This window comes from Musa acuminata, chromosome BXJ2-10 (assembly GCF_036884655.1).
Source record: "Musa acuminata AAA Group cultivar baxijiao chromosome BXJ2-10, Cavendish_Baxijiao_AAA, whole genome shotgun sequence".
Classification (NCBI taxonomy): domain Eukaryota; kingdom Viridiplantae; phylum Streptophyta; class Magnoliopsida; order Zingiberales; family Musaceae; genus Musa; species Musa acuminata.
Genome location: NC_088347.1, coordinates 37,716,062 through 37,734,738, shown reverse-complemented (window position 1 = coordinate 37,734,738; position 18,677 = coordinate 37,716,062). Strand labels below are relative to the sequence as shown.

General features: G+C 38.4%; 1 protein-coding gene across 5 annotated transcripts; it reads left to right on the top strand.

Moving 5' to 3' along the window:
- The first annotated feature begins 457 nt into the window (after positions 1-457).
- On the top strand, positions 458-18,365 carry LOC103969695 (uncharacterized). Of its 5 annotated transcripts, none has more exons than XR_670608.3 (16): positions 459-827; positions 1,153-1,280; positions 1,360-1,431; positions 1,508-1,621; positions 9,673-9,741; positions 9,816-9,872; positions 12,028-12,081; positions 12,162-12,224; positions 12,348-12,410; positions 12,650-12,814; positions 12,940-13,095; positions 15,764-15,844; positions 15,939-16,000; positions 16,108-16,213; positions 16,976-17,078; positions 18,106-18,365. XR_670608.3 is itself a non-coding variant. In XM_065130554.1 (15 exons), the coding sequence occupies exons 1-14, from the start codon at positions 659-661 to the stop codon at positions 16,190-16,192; spliced, it is 1,269 nt and encodes a 422-aa protein (XP_064986626.1). In that variant the 5' UTR covers positions 458-658; the 3' UTR covers positions 16,193-16,234; positions 18,106-18,365. The 5 variants fall into 5 exon arrangements, 3 of the variants coding, with proteins under 3 accessions (XP_064986626.1, XP_009381598.2, XP_009381597.2); XR_010492120.1 differs by having other exon boundaries at positions 16,108-16,234; XM_065130554.1 differs by lacking the exon at positions 16,976-17,078 and having other exon boundaries at positions 458-827; positions 13,009-13,095; positions 16,108-16,234.
- Positions 18,366-18,677: the final 312 nt, after the last annotated feature.

The following is an 18,677-nucleotide window of genomic DNA, read 5'->3' as shown; positions in this document are numbered from 1 at the left end:
CAAAACATTGTTATGCATAGATCATGGCCGAGAAACCTACTAAGTCTACATCTCTATGGCCACTAATTGAACGGTTGTCCACATCCATCCTGACACGTGCCCGCTGCAACGAGCCGCGCGGGTTCAGTCTCCGACTTCATCCGTGGCACGTGTCGTCTCCAAAAGATCTCACCATTAACAACACGGGCCACACTTTCCTACACCCGGTGGCATGGTGATTGGTGCTAGGCCATGGGCCCAGATGTGCTCGAAATGGAGCCGCATGGTTTCTGTTCAGGTAGGCGAAGCGGGTGGGCAAAGTGGTGCTCTAGGTGAGAAAAATAAAACGTTAACCGACCCGTACCGTGTCCCACCTACAACGCGTACCAGGAGGGGTAGAGAGGGGATATGGTGGGTCCCAGAGAGCCTCCATACATTGTTCTCCAGTCGGGTCACCTACCCCGCTCACCTACTCGGAAGACGGGTACGGAAGCGCGGGTAGTCGACCAAATCGCTTCCGTTAAAATCCGAGTGCCGATACCTTCCCCTCCTCTCTCTCTCTCTCGCTCGCTCGCTCTCTTCCTCGTTGGGATTTCCTCTTCCATAGGGCGTGGGAGTAGTTACAGTAGCGGAAAGAGAGAAGGGGTTCCTTGCTCTATCGAGGGGAAGTTCTTTGGTGATGGAGGCCTCGAAGCTACTGATAGCTTCGATCGCGATCTCCCTCGTGTTTGTCGGGGTTTGGGCGGACGCGGGGGCCGAAGAGGAGGCGGTCGTCGTCGAACCAGATGTCTCAGATTCGGTGCTCAAGTTGGAATTGGAGCAGCTTAGGTCCAAGATCTCCGCCCTAGGTCAGCGTGAATTCCAATTTGATCTCGGCCTTAAGCTAGGTTTTGATTTGATCCGTAGATTTCTAGGTTTTGGAAAATATAAACGGATGTTTTGCTTCCATTCTTTTGCTGATTGGAGGTCAAAATTTACCTTTAATTCCCTCCTGCCGTGTTTTTTTTTATCGATCATGAAGAATTTATTTACTATCAATGCCATGTCTTTTTTTCTTTCATATATTTGTATTTTTTAAACTTTATTCAAAATGCAATTTTGGAAAACATGATTCAGAATGCCGTAGAGTTTATTATAGCATCTGATAATATTTCCTGCTTGTTTCCACTGTAGAATCTAGTATTTTGGATAAAACACGTGACTTGAAGAGCAAAGATGAGAACATTGCGCATTTGGAAAAGATCATCGAAGAGAAGTCAGTCAGCATTTTATCATTGCAGAGCGAGATAGAATCAGTCCAGGTTAGCCGATACTCACACTGCATTTCAGTTATTCTGATTCTGCCGATCTTAAGGTTTCCAATTACTATTGTTTGTCTAGAGGAAAGGAGCTGTAGATGCTGAGGAGCTTGTTAAAAGGGCCAGTCTTGAAGCTGGTGAACTTGGGAAGCAGGTCTGACACTACATATTCTTCTGTCTGTATAATGTTTGGAAGGATTTGTATGATTGTAAAATACATCCTTTTGCAGGTAGAGAAACTAAAAAATGAGATTGAGTTACAGAATAGGAGAAGGCATGCTTTGGATGCTCGGGCTAGTGAAGCTGAAAAGAAAGTGCAAGAACTTAATTTGAAATTGGAAAATGTAAGTCTGGATCGCTGTATAGAATCTGTTGGTTTAATATATGTTCAGTGTTGTCTTATGCTTATAATATTGGGTTTTGTGTCATGAAGACAACATCTCTATGTGTAGGGGTAAAGCTGGTTGCATTGACCCTTTCTAGCCCCCACATTAATGGAGCCTTGTGTACTGGGTTCTTTTGCTTGTCCATATCAACCATTGTCAAGTTGCAAGATTTTGTTTTCATTTCTTTCATGTCTAACTACCAGATTTTACAGTAAAATTTAGTTATTTCTTAGAATGAGAGTTGTTAACATTAAGGGTTTTGATAATGCACTATTTGCACTTGGTGAGACACTAGGGGCAATTTCTTCATCTAGTTGAATATGCTCTATTCTATGTTTCCAAGATGGTTGATATTTATATTTGTACATTTATTAGAATAGGAATCAAGGTTTAAATCTTGGTTCTTTGTGGATACTAGAAGGTAGCTGGACTGATGTGGTTCTAGTATAGACCTATGCACCGACACTGTTTGGGCAAGAGAGAGAGAGAGAGAGAGGGGAGGAGGAGAAGTAGAAGAGCAGGAGTCGTAGGAGGAGGTGAACATGCAAGCCGAGGTGTATTAGTAGGAGGAGATAAGGACACGAGGTTGAGGAGTAGGTAGCAATGCAGTAGGATGAAGGTGGCGACAACAACGGTGACATGGTTGGGACGAGGAGGAGGAGGTGATAGTGACAGAGGGAGTTGAAGAGAGTGACAAAGGGACTTGAAGAGAGAGAATGTGGCCGAGGGAATAAAAAAAGCAATATTATTAATACAGTTGTTGAAGATAAAAAAGTATGGGTATCAGCTTGTTATCGAATTATATGACGCTATTAACCACCTGGCTAGCCTCATTAGGTGAGTTTACTATACGGTACATCCCACACCAGATCGAACCGGATGAAATCATCCCGTGAGAATCCTGGTTGGTTTTTAGACTGGTAAATACTAGCATATACTTGGGAAATATTTGATAATTTGAAGGGAATAGTTTAAGTAATTAAGTTCCAATGGCTAGGAGGTGCCAACCACTCCCTATAATTTTCTTTGCCATGCTCTACTAGGCAGCATGGCCAATAGCAACAATAATAATCAGTAGAATGAGAAAGAGAAAAATGGAAATATCTTTTTTTCAAATAGATGCTCCTTTTTTCATCTTTCATCCCGATCTCCTATCCGATGGAAATGCCTCTATTGCTTTCCTTCTATCATATCCCTTTCGCTATCTTGTCACGAACCTAGTTGGTTTTCCCTAAATCGTGTGGCACCCTTGTGTGTCCGCTCACAAACGGTCATCCTCATCGAAACGTCTTATGGTCCCTTAAGGACTTGCAAAAGAGAAGACGGGTTAGAGAAAGCACTTGATAGACAATGCAAATTACAAACATAGACTTCACAAGCTTTGAACGGTCGTGCAACAAAGGGTTCAAAGTCGTCTACTGCGGCCATAAGTCTCCACAAGTGCCCACATGACACTGCTGTGGAATAACACAGCGAACCTGCCTTAGACACTACCCTAAAGGTCCATCCAACCATGTGCCACCCGGGTAGCTCCTGGGTGTTGTGATAGCTGATACTCTACACCGCTCTATGGAGCTAGAAAACCCCTAAAATAGCAGCTTGGATGGTTTATTTCTGGGCAACCTTAGACACTATCCTAAAGGCCCATCCAATCATGTGCCACCTGAGTAGTTCTTGAGTGCTATGTTGGTTGACACTTCGCATCACTCCGCGGAGCTAGAAAACCCCCAAAATAGTGGCCTAGATGGTCTATTTCTAGGCAGTTTTGCCTTTACATGATGATTACACACAACCTGTGTTTATAAAAGCTAACCAAAATGGGTCTGTCAAGTCTACTCCAAACCCTCTACATGTTATGCAAAGCATAAACAAAATTGGAAGATACTGACATACACAAACATTACATCAAACACCCTGTGTATAGATTTGTTCGTAACATTCTCCCCCATCTATTCCTTCGACGTCTTCGTTGAAGCCTTTGCAGATGCTCCGCCTTTGTTGAATCATCAATCTTTTACTCTAGTTGCAATGTGCCTCTTGGCTCTTAGTTGCTCTCAGCCACTGTTGTTAAATAGTCGAACTTTGATCTGCCAATGCTGCTTCAACTCTCTAGTGACTCTAACTCCAGTGTGGGGTCGGTTGAGTTGTGTCGATCTTTGCTAGTTCCTATGGATCCCTTGGATAAAGGAAAAGACTTTTCTTGTTGTGCGCTTGTCTCTTAAATGTCCTGCGTCGCTTGAATTGGTTGGATGTCTGTTGGAGCTTTAATGAGCATTGCTTCGCAGACTTTGAAGTTTTTGAGGTCTTTCTTATACAAAATTTGCCTAACGATTTCTCTTTTACTTAGTTGTTGCAACTAAGTAGGTTCACATCATTTCCGCTTTCGATTGACATTTTGTTAAGAAATGAAATGAACATTCTACTCTCGGTCGAATCGATCACCATTGTTGATGATTTGATAAGTCTTCCACTAAGTTTTTTCGAAGGGTCTTTAAACATGTGCAGAACTCATTTGCTAGATAAATAAAAGACTTGGGTTACTCAGTTTTAACTATTCTCTTAAGAGTTGAGAAGACAAAGGTTACTTGACTTCGCTTGCCTCATCGAGGGTTGTACTTCATGCATCATGCTGATTACTAGCCTTCGTCTACTCTTTGCTCATAATTCTGAAGCACTTGAAGTGTTTGCACTCTTTGTGTTGAGTGAGCTACTGTAATTCGCCTCCTCATTGCCATTGAACTTTTGGAATGCAAGAGGTTTTGCCCGATAAGTGTAATTTTTTTACCCCGACTTAACATAAGTCTTTGATAGTTTTGGTCGCCTCTAGGATTGTATCGTCTTCTCCATCATTACTACCGCTTATCTCGAGTAGAAAGGGTACAACATTGCTTATCGCCTATTCCGTTCCTCGGTCGACCACTTCTATATCGACCCGAAGTCCCTTACTTTCGATTATTTTAATGAAAAGCCCGTTGACATTGGCCTTACAAAGTTTCCTGACCTCTATCTTTCGACCTTATCTCGGTTTATGGAGTTTGTCTCTGTATTCTCCAACTCCTCTGCCCCGTTGCACGATCATATGCTCTCCCTTTATGAGAACAAGGGATTGATGACTTCACAGAAGTCCCGCTTTTGCGGTACCATGACATTGTCATGTTTATGACCCTACTATCTGTTGCCTCACATCTGTATCCTTTTCTTCGTGATCAGTAGATTCGTCTGTACGACACTGTGACACTCCTCCAAGTCCACCTCTATCTTAACTGTCGCTTGGTTTTGGGTAGCTAAGGCTCTTTGGACTCTTAGTCGCTTCCTCGTCCCTTGTGATCACCCGCTTCAATACCTTTATGTTCACTAAGCAATTCTCATTGGTCGATAGAAAGACAGACTACAACTCTTATGCATGACCTCTGCCATCAGGTTGTAGGGCTCGTATCGATTCTATTTTCCTTTGTGTCTGTGGTAGCAACGCTCGCTCATTTGGCCTTGTCATCTAACTTGCCAGGCACCCTCATGCGAATATGAGCTCTGGAGCAATCTAACTCTCCAGTCACTCCAATTATACCTCTGTATGATCAAGTCCCGTCTATGAGACTTATTGGTACTTACACACGAAATTCCCCTCGGTGGTACACAACCCCCATACAGATGATCAAGACTTTTATCCAATGCAAAATTCGATACGCGTACGAAAGATCCGCTTTGGTGGTACCATGATATTCATTCCTTAAATCCATAACCCTTATTGTCGTCGTGTTATTCACCGAAGTGAGGCTCTCAATAGCTCTCAATCATGCCTCTGTATGATTAAGACCCCCACAAGACTTCTCCCGTGTGTGTTGCATTGCCTCGAGCCGTTCCACCATAATCCATTACATTATGTTGCCTCCTAATAACATCTTCATTATATTTTGAACTTTGTGGGATGAACTTGGATTGCGATCTCTCATTGTATGGCCTTTGCTAGCACATTGCAAGACCTTGTCACACCTCCGATTGTATTCGTTCATTTGGCAATTGACCTTCGTCCACCCTTTCTCGGGCCAGACACGGACGAAGCACAGCTTTAGGACAGTCCATCGCTTAGCAGCTTTCAAAGTTCATCAACCTTGTTGAAATTGATGTGCCATTGTTTAGATCCTGGGCCCTTGCCCTAGCACAATCTTCGTTGTGCTTAGCTTTTTTTGCGTCTAGTCGAATGGTAGCACAACGACATATTCTTGCTACCAGCGGCATATTCTTCAAGAGTAATCGCCTCTATGTCCTCTTGCCTCATGTCAAGCCCATATGACCCCAACCTTGCCTTCGTAAGTTGAGTCACCTTAGTCCCTCTGTCAATTGCTTCTCTGAGATAAGGTACATGTGCCTCGAAGCTCCCTTCGACTTTGGCACAATGCAAGATGAGTCTGTTCCATCAGAACGAAGCACTTATGGAACGACATGATCTCACTCTTGCCTTTGCAAGAGTTTATATCCTTGACCTCTATCCAAGAAAAGCTTCGCGCCTTTGCTCTAATTTTCGTCTTATATGTCGACTCCCTTCATACGACTTGAGCACTTCATCAAGTTTCATCTAAATTGCTTCGCTCTTCGATTTGCTTTGAGTTGATGGTAGCTCTTGTGCCCACCGTACCATGGGTTAGCTATTCGTTGAGTTCAATCTCCACATTGACTTTAAGTGTGTCTTCACTTGGTGTTGCCTAGGGTCGCTCCCCCACTTTATCTTACAATGTGTCCGCCAACGGACCCCGTCATGTTAGATCATATGATGACTCCTCGTCGCTCGCTCGATCCATTGAGCTTTATAGAGTTGTTATTTTGAGGTACCCCTCCTCAATATGTGCAGTCCGTTGCACATAATTCTCCCTTTGGAGAAGGAGACTTATCCCTCTTGGATATCTGTTTCGTTAGAGCAACCTTTCTCTTCACATCTTTTCCTCTGGAAGTTTCGGAGATCACCATCCTCTTGTATTACTCTGCTTTGCTAAACAAACTGTGCATTGTTCCGCCATCACGAACGCACTTGCTAGATTGTGGCTCTTCACCAATACAACCATGTCGTGCCCCTTAAGGCCTAGCAATATGGTAAACTTACTGCACACTTGAGTCTATTGTGAACGTATCCTTCCCATGCCGAAGAAAAAGTTTAAATGTTTAATGGTGATGAGTTTCGGTCATATTGGAATGGCCACAGACGGTCCATCATCTACATACAAGCCCTTGCATGAGTACCGAATTCTTCGATGTAGCAATTCCCCTCACCTTTGTGAGTTTTGCATAACTCTTTCAGTCGTCGAGCAACTCCTCCCTCCTTGCACGGTCTTATCCTTTGCCAACGCTCCATTGCTTTGAGCACTGTCAAGTTTGTTAGCCGAGTCATAGCTCGAACTCAGTTATCCCAACTTTTGTGCGCTACACGTTCTTCTCAGCTCGCTTGTCCTTGTGGTGCCTCTCGTGTGAAGGGTTGGCCATTTCTCTAAATGCCAATCTTGGATGCTTGCTCTTCTAAGCGACTCCTTTCCTTACGTCTCTTTGCCCGTTTCCCTTAAACGGTCGTACGTGTTGGCTGCCCTCCACGTAGCGCCGCTAGGTCCCTCACATTTGCAAGCTAAGTGTTTCTAAGTGTGTTTGTCCTACTCTGATATCATCTGTTATAGACTTAGTTGGTTTTGCTTAAGTCGTGCGGCACCCTTGTGTGTTCCTCCGCAAAGGGTCACTCCCTGAAACCTTTTTTATGGTCCCTTAAGGACCTACAAAAGAGAAGACGGATTAGAGTAACTGTTTGACTTGGGATCTCAAAAGTAGACATTTCAGAAAATACATGATAGGCAATGCAAATTATAAACATAGATTTCACAAGTTCTGAACGGTCGCATGATAAAGGGTCTAAGGTGGTTCATCGTGGCCAAAAGTCCTCATAAGTGCCCACATAACATTGCTACGGAGCAAGGCAGCGAACCAGTTTTAGGCACGACCGTAAAGGCCTATCCAACCATGTGCCACCTGGGTTGCTCCTAGGTGTTATTTTGGTTGACACTCCTTACAACTCTGCGGAGCTAGAAAACTCGCAAAATGACTATCTGGATGGTTTGTTTTGGGTAGTTTTGCCTCTGTGCGATGATTGCATATAACTTGTATTTACAAGACTAAAATCATCACAAAAGCCAACCAAAATGGGCCTGTCAAGTCTACTACAAGCCTTCTACATGCTGTGCAAAGCATGAACAAAACCGAAAGACATGGACATATACAAATATTACATCAAACACCTTGTGTGCCGATTTGTCCGGGACAATCCGCACCCTAGTAATTTGCCTCCCTTCAAATCCTAAAGACCAAAAGAATAAGGTTCTGAAATACTGGCCCCAAAACCTAATGGGCCATCGGTTTAGGTTAAAGGACCAAACTAGTCCTCCAACTTGAAGTCATGGGACGAGTTTAATCCCTTATAATTCCTAAGCTAGAGAAGACCTGACAAGATAACTTAAGCTTGCTAAAACACCTGAAACAATCCTGCTACTGTTAGTGAGGCTGTGGCCCCCTTTGTGAATCTCAGCAACAGGCCTGCATTGAAAGTTCTATTCAAAATTTGCATCACCACTAAGTTATACCAAGTAAAACCACATCAATGATTACATTTATCATGAGCTGTCTTTTTATTTGAATATGACAATTACAATTTCATATGGTGTGTAGAGTAAGGACCTTGTTAATTAGACGACAACTAATCATGTGTTGGGTCATATGTTATTTTGTGTATTGCTTTTTAAAACAAAATCTATTATTTGAGACAATTAATTGTGTTGATACTTGATAGTTGACCCTTATGCTTATTTATTTAATTCATCCACCGTTAAGAGGGGCAAGAATGCTTGAGTTCTAGGGAGTTTTGGACAAGATAGCAAATATGAGTTTCTATCATTGGATTTCTAAAAGTAATTGTCTCTACAATCTTGTCAAGATTCAGATTTGTGAAATATAATCTGCAACTCTTTTAGACCGATATGTTTAGGACAATGGTCTGTTTATAAAAGGATAAATTTTCTAGCTAAGTTAACATAGGGGACCAATAGCTGTGGAGAAGACATGTTGATAGGTTGATAATTTGTGGATGTACTAGGAAGGTTCAGTCATTACCTTCAGAATCCATCTCTAAGTCAAAGTAAGGTCAGATTAACAGATTTATGTCTAGGGTGAAGGAATTTGGTCTTCATTTTATCATATTGGCTTTGTTTTTTGATGGATCCACTTACTTTTATGTTGGGCTTTTAGGGAGTAAGATATTTGTATTTCAGTTTGCATATAGGTTACATCATCTGAGTGAAACACTTGTATTTTAGTTTCCATTAACTACTTTATGTAGGATGATAGTGAGATCAGAAGATGGCCATTTTCTTCATCAGGTTCTGAGGCCGTAGAATTATATCTGACCATCCTGATTATACGTCCCAGTAAATGACATAATATGTGACTGCTAGTTTCTAAGTGTAGAATACATTGTTGACCCCCCTTATTTTTTTGGGATCCTATTGGATATCTGGTGGAATGTGGTTTTGATGCCTCATATGTATTTCCTACAAAGTTATGTACATTTTAAAGTGTAAACATAAAATTTTTACCCTTTCCTTACCTCCTGTTGTGTTAAAATAATTTCAAGTTCTCTGAACTTCCTATTGATATCATTATTTTTGAACCAAGTAATTTTATTGTCAATTGTTAGATTGTGTATCATATACTGTGACTACTATCTATGATGGGGTTCCTTTGATACAGAATTGTTTGTTGCTATTATTTAAATGCATCAACTTATTATTAGCTTTCAGAAGATTGACATAAAGCAGCCACATAGAGTGTGCTTCATGTTTTTGTGTTTCCATATTTTTAAAACAAAAAATGTTACTCTGATATCCTCTATACATACTGAAAATTTTGACCTGGAGACACATGGTATCTTGTTTACCACAAATTATTATGGTCAATTTTGTAATTTTTTCCTTTATTCTTTGAAGCTTGAAAAAACAAATGATGAGCAAAGGCATAGAATTCAGAAAACTGAACGTGCTCTTAAAGTGGCAGAGGTATGTGTTACCAACCATTATCATCACATAAAAGTTTTACATGCTGACACTTAAAATTTTGTTGGACCCTCTAGGAAGAGCTTATGAGGGCACAGCTAGAAGCAACTGCGAAGTCAAAGGAGTTGTCACAGGTAAGAATCTTAGTAAATGGTTGAATTAGTTTATTTAGACCCTTCGATTCTCTTATAGCTTTTACTTCTTAACTTAGATTTAGAGGAAATCTTTTATGCCAGTTTTTTCAACATATTTTCATCCATATGATATTCCTGGATCCTCCAAACTACATAAGTAATAAGCTGAGCAACAAGTGTCAACCTGATAATTTTACAGTACCATTTGTCGTTCATATCTTGTTCCCATTTCCTACATCAAATGTTTTTGAAGTGTCTGTCATACAGAGAAACAAAACATACAAATCAATCACTAATTTTTACAGGCATTGCTCTTCCCTGGACCATAAATTTATGTTTGTACAGACTAGAGTTCGTTTGCTTGGGTAGGGATTGTAGTTGCTTGATATCTGTCTAGGCTGGTTGGCATATTAATGATACTACTTTTTTTTTCCCTTTAGGATGTATTTGTTTAGTTTTTGGTTAAAAGGTTATTAAGCAAGTGCTTCATTCTTGAAGTTGAAGAAGGCTGTTATATTTTTTTTCTTAAAAAGTTCTTGAACATTGTGATATTTTCTGTGATTCTGATATTTGGTGTTGAAGGTAGCAAGTTCAATGCTTTTTTTGATAGACAAGATATCTTCGCATGATCTAGTTTCTTTTGGTGAACATAATTATGCTTGAGAGGGTTGTTTTGCTAGTGACTTATTAGAAAGTTGAAAGTTCTGTAATTGGTCCTTTTCTAGTTCTCAGAAGAGATGAGGTTTCCAACGAGACTTGAATGTACCCTAATCTTAATCATATTAGATTGCCATCTATAATATGACAGCTTTTATGTTTTTTTTTTTTCTACTATTTTTTATAAATTTTTGGTAATACTGCTCCCATGCTTTTCATGTTACCCATGAGGCCATGACACTATTGTTCCAAACACGTCACCTCCTTTTGCCATGCAATGGAATCATAAGTTGATTGGGCTGTCTGAATATGCTTGGTGATAGGGAGTAAGAAGTCTGAAAGGGACACAGCTTGAGTTGTTTAGTCCTCTTGACGAGGAAGGGTCGTTAAATACTTTCTGAACTTAGGAAAGGCTCCCTAGCAGAAACTCTTGTCCCACTGAGACAGAGATGTGCATGGTCCAGGCAGGTTCCTTTTCATGAAACCGCCTGTTGCATGAGCTGCTGGTCTGATGTTACAGCATCTTAACAACCTATTTCAACTAGGGCTTTTAATTTCAAATGATACCGCTCGTATCGGGAGGTATGTACCGGTTTGCCTGCAGAACGCCTGCTACCGGGCGATAATGTCGATTGGGGTTGTTTCTGCCCCGTTACCACTAACTTCTCCTAATCCGCGTTGGGAGAAGAAATCTCGGAGATGTCACCGAGGCTTCGCAGGGAGAAGAAACTTCCCATGAAGAAACCTTGGCGACGTCGCCCCTTTTTTTTTATTTTTTAACTTTATTATATATATATATATATATATATATATATATATATATATATATATATATATATATATATCGAGCGGTATGCCAGAATGTACCGCTCGATATACTCGTACCGTACCGTACCAAGTTGAACTTTATACTCTGGTACGATATGAAATTACGAACCTTGGTTCAACTATATCAATACTTATTATTATTCTCATCATTGACCTTTTATTTGTTAGATAAAACAATGAAATACAGAAAAGTGGATCTCATAACTTTATGGAATTGGTACATTTGGACATGAGGTTGATGACTACAGAGATTGCATATCTACAAATAGTTATTCAGAATAAGTTTACAACTGGGTAATCTATGGAGCTTAATATTGTTGTGTAACAGCTTGTTTTTGCTACTGTAATTGTGCACAACCAATGGTTGTGCCATAGTGCCGTTTAAATAAGTTGGTCAGGTTTTTTTTATCTATTTATTTGAATTTTGACTTAGGCTTTGGTGTCAAGAACTAGATCTGTTGACTTATTTGTATGTAACCTAGTAGCATATCATGGTGGTTCTATTTTTTTGTGCAAGCATTGCATGCGACAGTGCACTACCATGCAAGTACATGATCTGCTTGTGTGTCATTGACACAAGTCAAGCATGCAATTCCTAAATCCTTGTAAGCTCCGTATTCATATTGTCTAATGTAGTAGTTGAATCACATCCATTATGGTTTCCTTTCAGGCTCACGGAGCTTGGTTACCACCTTGGCTTGCTGCTCATATCAGTCATTATCAGGTATGTATCATGCATGAAAAGTTAGAAGCTGATATGCATATTTAGATTTTTCACTACAACCTTAATGTTTCACTTTTCAGGAACTTTCAGCAACTTACTGGAAGGAGCATGCAAAACCTGCATTAGATGTTATCCTTGAGAAGGTGCTCATTTGTGACTTCTTGTTTTGTTTCTAAGTTAACTTCATGAATATGTGGCACATATTTGTTTACTTATAAGTTTAATGTTGCATGACTGAGCGTTTTATGTCTAAAAAATTGTCTCAGGCTTCTGAGAAATTAGTTCAGGCACAGAAATGGGTGGAGCCCCAGTTGGAAATAGCCAAAACTGTAAGTAGTTAACATATATTGTCAGAAATTGAGGGTTATTTGAGTCATTTTATCTACATGTTTTAGGATCAAAATGTCTGGCTTTCAGGTAAATTAGGAAGTCTTATGAATTCAATACTTTGATGTTCAACTTTATGTTAAAAAAAAAAAAAATGATGTTTGAGTTTTAGATAAATTTTAAAAATAGTTTATAATTGATGTGGGATTATTGATTTCTTGGTAAACTTCTTTCCCTGAAGAAATGGGTTCCTGCTATTAAAGAGCGATGGGTGATTCTTGTGACCAATGCTGAGCCCTATGTGCAAATTGTATATACTAAAACAGTAGAAGTTTATCACACATCTAAGGGTACCATAGCCACATATGTTATCGAGGTGCTGGAACTGGCAGATCCCTACTTCCAGGTACTTACTGATTGAATTTTATTAAATAGGGATAATTGAGGTCCTTCTGCAGTTCTTCTTAATATATTCGATTTTTTTTTATGATTAGTCACTAATGTCACCAATATTTCCATGTCGGATACTAGGTAATGAAGAAATTTTCCAAACCGTATATTGATCAAGTTGCTACTATCACCAAACCGCATGTTGAGCAGATGCAAGTCTATTTGAAACCCTATACAAAGCGGGTAGTTCTTGCTTATGGAAAGTTTCTTAAATCAGCAACAACTTATCACCGTCAGGTACATTTTGACTGCCCTTCCTCACTTAAAACTTTTGGGTTTCATCTGTAAGGTAGTCTTATTAACTTAGCATATTCGACAGTCTTGACATTCTGAAAAAAGAGACAAAGAACTGAATTTGTAGTTCAGTTAACATGCATGTATTTGTATGGACAATGTTGGTGCCCAGTAACTTTGAATTGAATATAGCTGTCTAAGCAAAATAAACCAATCGCACAGTTCTCCTTTTTGAATAAACAAGCAACTTCCTTAAAATAGCTATAGATCTGGCAATGTGAAAAGCAAGGTCAGTTGGTGGAAAATTGTTTAATGGATCTGAATTAGGAATCATATAAGTTTTTTTTTTGCTTTCTGATAGTGGTGTTTTTTTTTTCTTGTGATTGTGATGATTGACATCACCACTATGTAATTTTCACATTATTGATTCAAATCACTTCTTTCTTTTTTAACTACTTTCTCAATGTTTCTTGTAGTGCGAATTTGTCTATCACGTTCCATCTCTTATTGCAGTCCGGATCACTTTTTTCTTCTTACAAGGCAGTATTCTTTGTGTGAAATATTAATTATGTATTACCTGGGTTGAAGCATTAAGTTTAAATTATGTGATAAAGCCTTTCACTAAATGATCCTATCAAGAGATGTGACTTTTACAGATGTTTGATCAATATAAGTTATAATTTTGATGATTTGTAGATCTAAAAGGTGAATTGCTAAAATAAAGAGAGGAAGAAAATAATCAGAGAAGTCACTGGGCATATATTGCTATATTAAGCTTGAGTAGACATCCTCATTGAAACCCATCTTTCTTCATAAAGAGAATATCTCCAGTAATAGAGACACCACTAAATCACCACAGCTGTCTATTTTGTAGTCTTGATAGATTAAAAAAGGAGGAAATGCATAACTTCATGGAGCTTATGTTGATCATAAGTCTTTTCATTATGCTTTTATTCCTTAAGGCATGTGCTTGTAGAAAATCAAAGCATCATCATCCAATTTCCTATTAGGATCTGGAAATCATCAAATTGCATATAAAACCTTTGAGCATCCAAGAGAACTCGACTATAGTTTAGTCATTCTTTTGACTCAAACTTTAAAACTTAGGGATTCTGCACACAGATATTCATGAATGGAAACAACGTGTGTTATATTTAAAAAATCACAATTAAAACAAAGAACTAACTGCAGATTCCATTGGGACTTTGTGTGAATAACAAATGTTACTCTTCAGAATAGTAATGGAATTAAGTTGACAATATCAGAAAGGGAAAGAAAAACATCAATCATTTGTTAAAATCCAAGACATGACATAATCAAGTAATATGACTCTAGGGAAGACTCTATTCCAGCATCTAATAAAGAAAGTACAACTGTAGTTGGTTGTCATGTTCGCTTGTATACAAGCATGTTTACCATTCAATTCAATTAATGGTATTTTTCTTTCAACTTTCCTCTCAAGCATATATGGACAGTTTTTATTGGCTTTTGCAAAAATATATTTGCCTCATATGACAAAACTAATGCAACAAATTTACAAAATTTAGTAGACATAACATTTTTGTTATCAGCGTCCAACTTTGAAGCCTAAGAAGCACAAACCCACTGCCTGATCACTTGATCAGAATTCAGTGTTGGTTTCAGGGGCACATGAGTGCTTTAATCTGTGGAAGATGTTGTAGGCTTGATATTTTGTTATTTTCATTTTTGATACTTTTTCCCTGCAGTTTTCCTTGTTAGGCTAATAGAAAAATTCAATCATTTAAAGATAACTTATTAAATATTTGTAATACTCTGATAAATCCTACATTGAAGGTAGGCATGATTAAGATTGACTTGTAAGGGTCTAATGGGGAGTGCTATTATCAATCTCAGCTTAAACGTTTTGGCAAATGACTTAGATTCAATGAAGTTGACAGGTCAGTTATCCTATCAGGTTGTATCATGACATTTGATATCAGAGACTACCTAGTATTGGGGCATGGTGAGGGGGCTTGAGTAGGAAATGGCTATTCATGGATGGAGTCAGATGACTTATCATGACATGGAGCCACTACTGAGCTACCCTTCACATGTACCTTGCTAAGGTTTAATCCGTGCCATGCTGGACTTTGAAGAGGATATCAAGCCCTTAAGTGGAGGAGTTTATAACATCCCGATTAATTCCACATCGGAAGTAGGCAAGACTAAAATTGATTTATAAGCATCTGATGGGGTGTACTACAATCAACTTCAACTTAAGTATTTTGATCAATGGTTTCAGCTAAACGAAGTTGACAAGCCAATTATCCCATCAAGCCTGGTCGTGATATTAAATAACCCATGCAATTTTTTTATTACTAAAAAAGATAAAGTCATGGCAGGGATGTCTTCAGGAATGAATTCTCTAAAGCACTATCGTTCAAGCTCGAGAGGCAAAAGTAATCAATCCAAATTTTCAGCTCATACCTTTGACCACTCTTTAGCACTGTGTATGGTTTGGGAACACATCAATAATGATTGTGTTCCTGTGCTTCTTCATAGTTTAGGTTTTTGCTTATCCAAATCACTGATATTGGGTTGGATAAAGTTAATAAAATATGCATAAGTGCTTATATCAGTGTATATTTCTTTCTTTTCCACACCACCGTCATAGTAATCAATTTGATAATTTTATTGAACCTTATTGTAGGTCCAAGCTGGCATCCGGGAACATTTAAAGCGTTATGAATTGACAAAAGTTATTGCAACTAAAGAGCTGGTGTGGTTCATGGTATATCACAACCTTTATGTTAGCAGATATTTGAATTTGTTGTGATCAAAATATTATTGGCTAGCAATATAATAACCTTGATTCGGATTTGCAGGCTTCTGCTCTGTTGGCTTTACCTATTTTCCTTGTATACAGACTCTTATTAAATACATTCTGGTCAGTTGGGTTCGTTTGCTTCCTTATGCAAGCCAGTACTTCTATCTCATCCTTTTTCTTGTTTGATGGATATTTTTGTCTGATTTTATCTACTTTTTGATAATTAGCTCTAAGAAGACAATAAAGTCAACACGAAATGGCGATTCAAACCACACACACCGCAAGCCTAAGCATAGGCATGCTGACAAGTAGAGCATGATGATATTTTTCAAGGTTGTGCTTCTTAAGTTCAGGGTAAATTCCCTCATTTCTTCATGTGCTTTTGTGTCCCATGTTAACCTTGGTAATTGTAAATTATTGATTTCTTCTTATTTTTCGTTTTCATCAAATATATATTATATTACTGATTTTTCAAGGAGTAACTATAAACAAACTTATCAGTTGATCTTAGTTCTCTTTGGAATGACAATTTTTATGTGTTGATAGGTAGGCTTTTCATTTTAAAAGTCTATATTTCAGTAAGGTCTGTTATGTTCCACATATTCCTACAGATTACAAAATAAATTAGCAGCATATTGCTGAATCTTTAGCAAATAATCCAAACTGGAACAATTTATGCTCGGTTAGTTTGTGCATAACTTTTAACTTCAGAACAATGCGGCCGGTTTGGAGTCAGGAAGCATGAAAGGAGAATCTAAAGGTTTGCAAAACAGATGTATCTTTCAGTACAAGACTGTCATGTATAGGTGAATTGAGAGACCATAAATGAAACAGGATAAGTTGATGACAAATTAATTAAGTTGCAATTATGGCAATAATTGGATGCTTATGGTTCTCAGCTTGTAACATCAGCATAACTTCTCTTGGTTACCATTTTTTTTGCCACGACCGGTTGTCATTGAATCCATAATTTAGTTATGTGTGTTGCTTTTATTCAGGACTGCTAGCAATTTTTGTAGCATCAATTAATGCAGAATATTTTTTTTCTATGGAGATCTAGTGACTTCTATGTCTAAGTCTACCGTATTTTATCAGGAAAGAGACACCAGAAGATTGGATTCTTATATTGAGACAGAAATTGTAGGATATACTGTTACTATCTGAAGCACGTAATGGTCGATTATGCTGTTTATCCCAGGTCATGTATTTGATCTTATCTGCTGCTTAATCTCCAGTCCATCACAATTTCATAATTGGCATTGTCAAGAATTTGGTGTAACTGCAGCTGGTGTGTAACCGTTTTCTTGAAGAAGCAGAGCTTGGTGTTAGCTTAGGATTTGGTCTGGGGGAGAAACTAGGTGCATTCAGTTTAATTTATAGATTAACATTTGGAAGCTCATTAGCTTCGGTGTTTGTTTTTGGATATATTATCCATTGATTACAGAGATTTAGTTATATAAATGGAATTATGTGCATGTTCAGTATGATGAGATCAATAAAAGAAATTTAAAAATCTTTGGATATGCACATCGAGTAGGAATTCTAGTCGGAAGCTTGGCATCACAAGTTTTTTGCATAGGTCCCAGTGTGATATGGTTCAAGTCCTTGTTTGTATTTTAGATGACGTTGAATTCTTTCTTGAAGTCAATCTAATGTTGTAATTTTAAGTGGCTACTGCCTACTGGAGTATTCTGTGTAAGTAACTTTTTTCTTGGTATACTGTTTTTTAAATGGGTATCCTGTAAGAGATTGTATTCTGCAATCTATTTCTGATGTAGAAACTATAGATTGAACTTCTCGAAGTCATGCTTGGTACTTACTGAAAAGAAAAATTGATCAAACAAGCAATAATTTGACAGTTCAACGTTTTTCTTCAATTGAAATCACTTTCCTTTTCTGTTTTCTTCTGCACAAGTGATGGAAATAACCAACTCCTAATTTAATCTGGAAGTCTAAGACAATCCATCTTTTTACTGTGTACTTGTCACTTGATGTTTAGTATGACATTTTTTTTTGCAATTTTATCCTTGTTTCTTGTTAGGTTGAGTTGATTCTTGTGTACAACATATTTCGTGAGTGTATTTTTTCTATTGACACTTATCCCATATTTGTGCAGTTCTTAAATAGAATTATGATATTTAGTTTGTTATCATAAATAAATTTTCACGAAGCTGCAAAAAAGTTGTCATTCTACCTGAGTTAACAGTTACTTTGTTTCTATGCAGATGACTGCCGAACTCGGAATTGGCAGTGTACCATACATTCTACTTTGATGTCCAGGGCAAATTTGTTTGGGGGTTTCCAAAAATGGAAAAAGAATTATACTTAGATATTGCAGAATTCTGCAGTAAAGAGTGGCAGTCTGCATGATGTTTTGAGTTGTTTCACCTGTTATTTATTGCTTTAACATAAATTCCTGTTCTTTGAACTCTGTGACCATCCTCCCTGTTAAAAATTACAGTTGTTATGTTGGATTGCTTTGTCATGATTGGTTGTTGATGGGTCTCTTGTCAATGTTCTTGTTGAAGTTTAGGAGGAAATATACTGCATGAATGATTTAATCCCGATTGATGCAGTAATATTTGGTAGTCCTTGCAGGGAATCTGCATCCAAGCTAATCTTTCACTTGGTGAGCACTTATCATCCAGGCAGTGTCTTATCCTGCAAATATTTTGATGTGGGTGTCAACAGAAGGTATCTAATGTCCTCTAGACATATATGATGAAACCCTAATTTTTAGCATCACTTCTCTTCATGCCTCTGAATTTTGGATCCATTACCATTATTTGATCAGCCA

Excerpts from the sequence above, each read along its gene's own strand:
- LOC103969695 (XM_009383323.3), top strand. The coding sequence starts at position 659 with ATGGAGGCCTCGAAGCTACTGATAGCTTCGATCGCGATCTCCCTCGTG. Across the intron at positions 9,742-9,815 it reads GTGCTCTTAAAGTGGCAGAG|GAAGAGCTTATGAGGGCACA; the intron begins GTATGTGTTACC and ends TGGACCCTCTAG. Across the intron at positions 12,225-12,347 it reads TAGATGTTATCCTTGAGAAG|GCTTCTGAGAAATTAGTTCA; the intron begins GTGCTCATTTGT and ends AAATTGTCTCAG.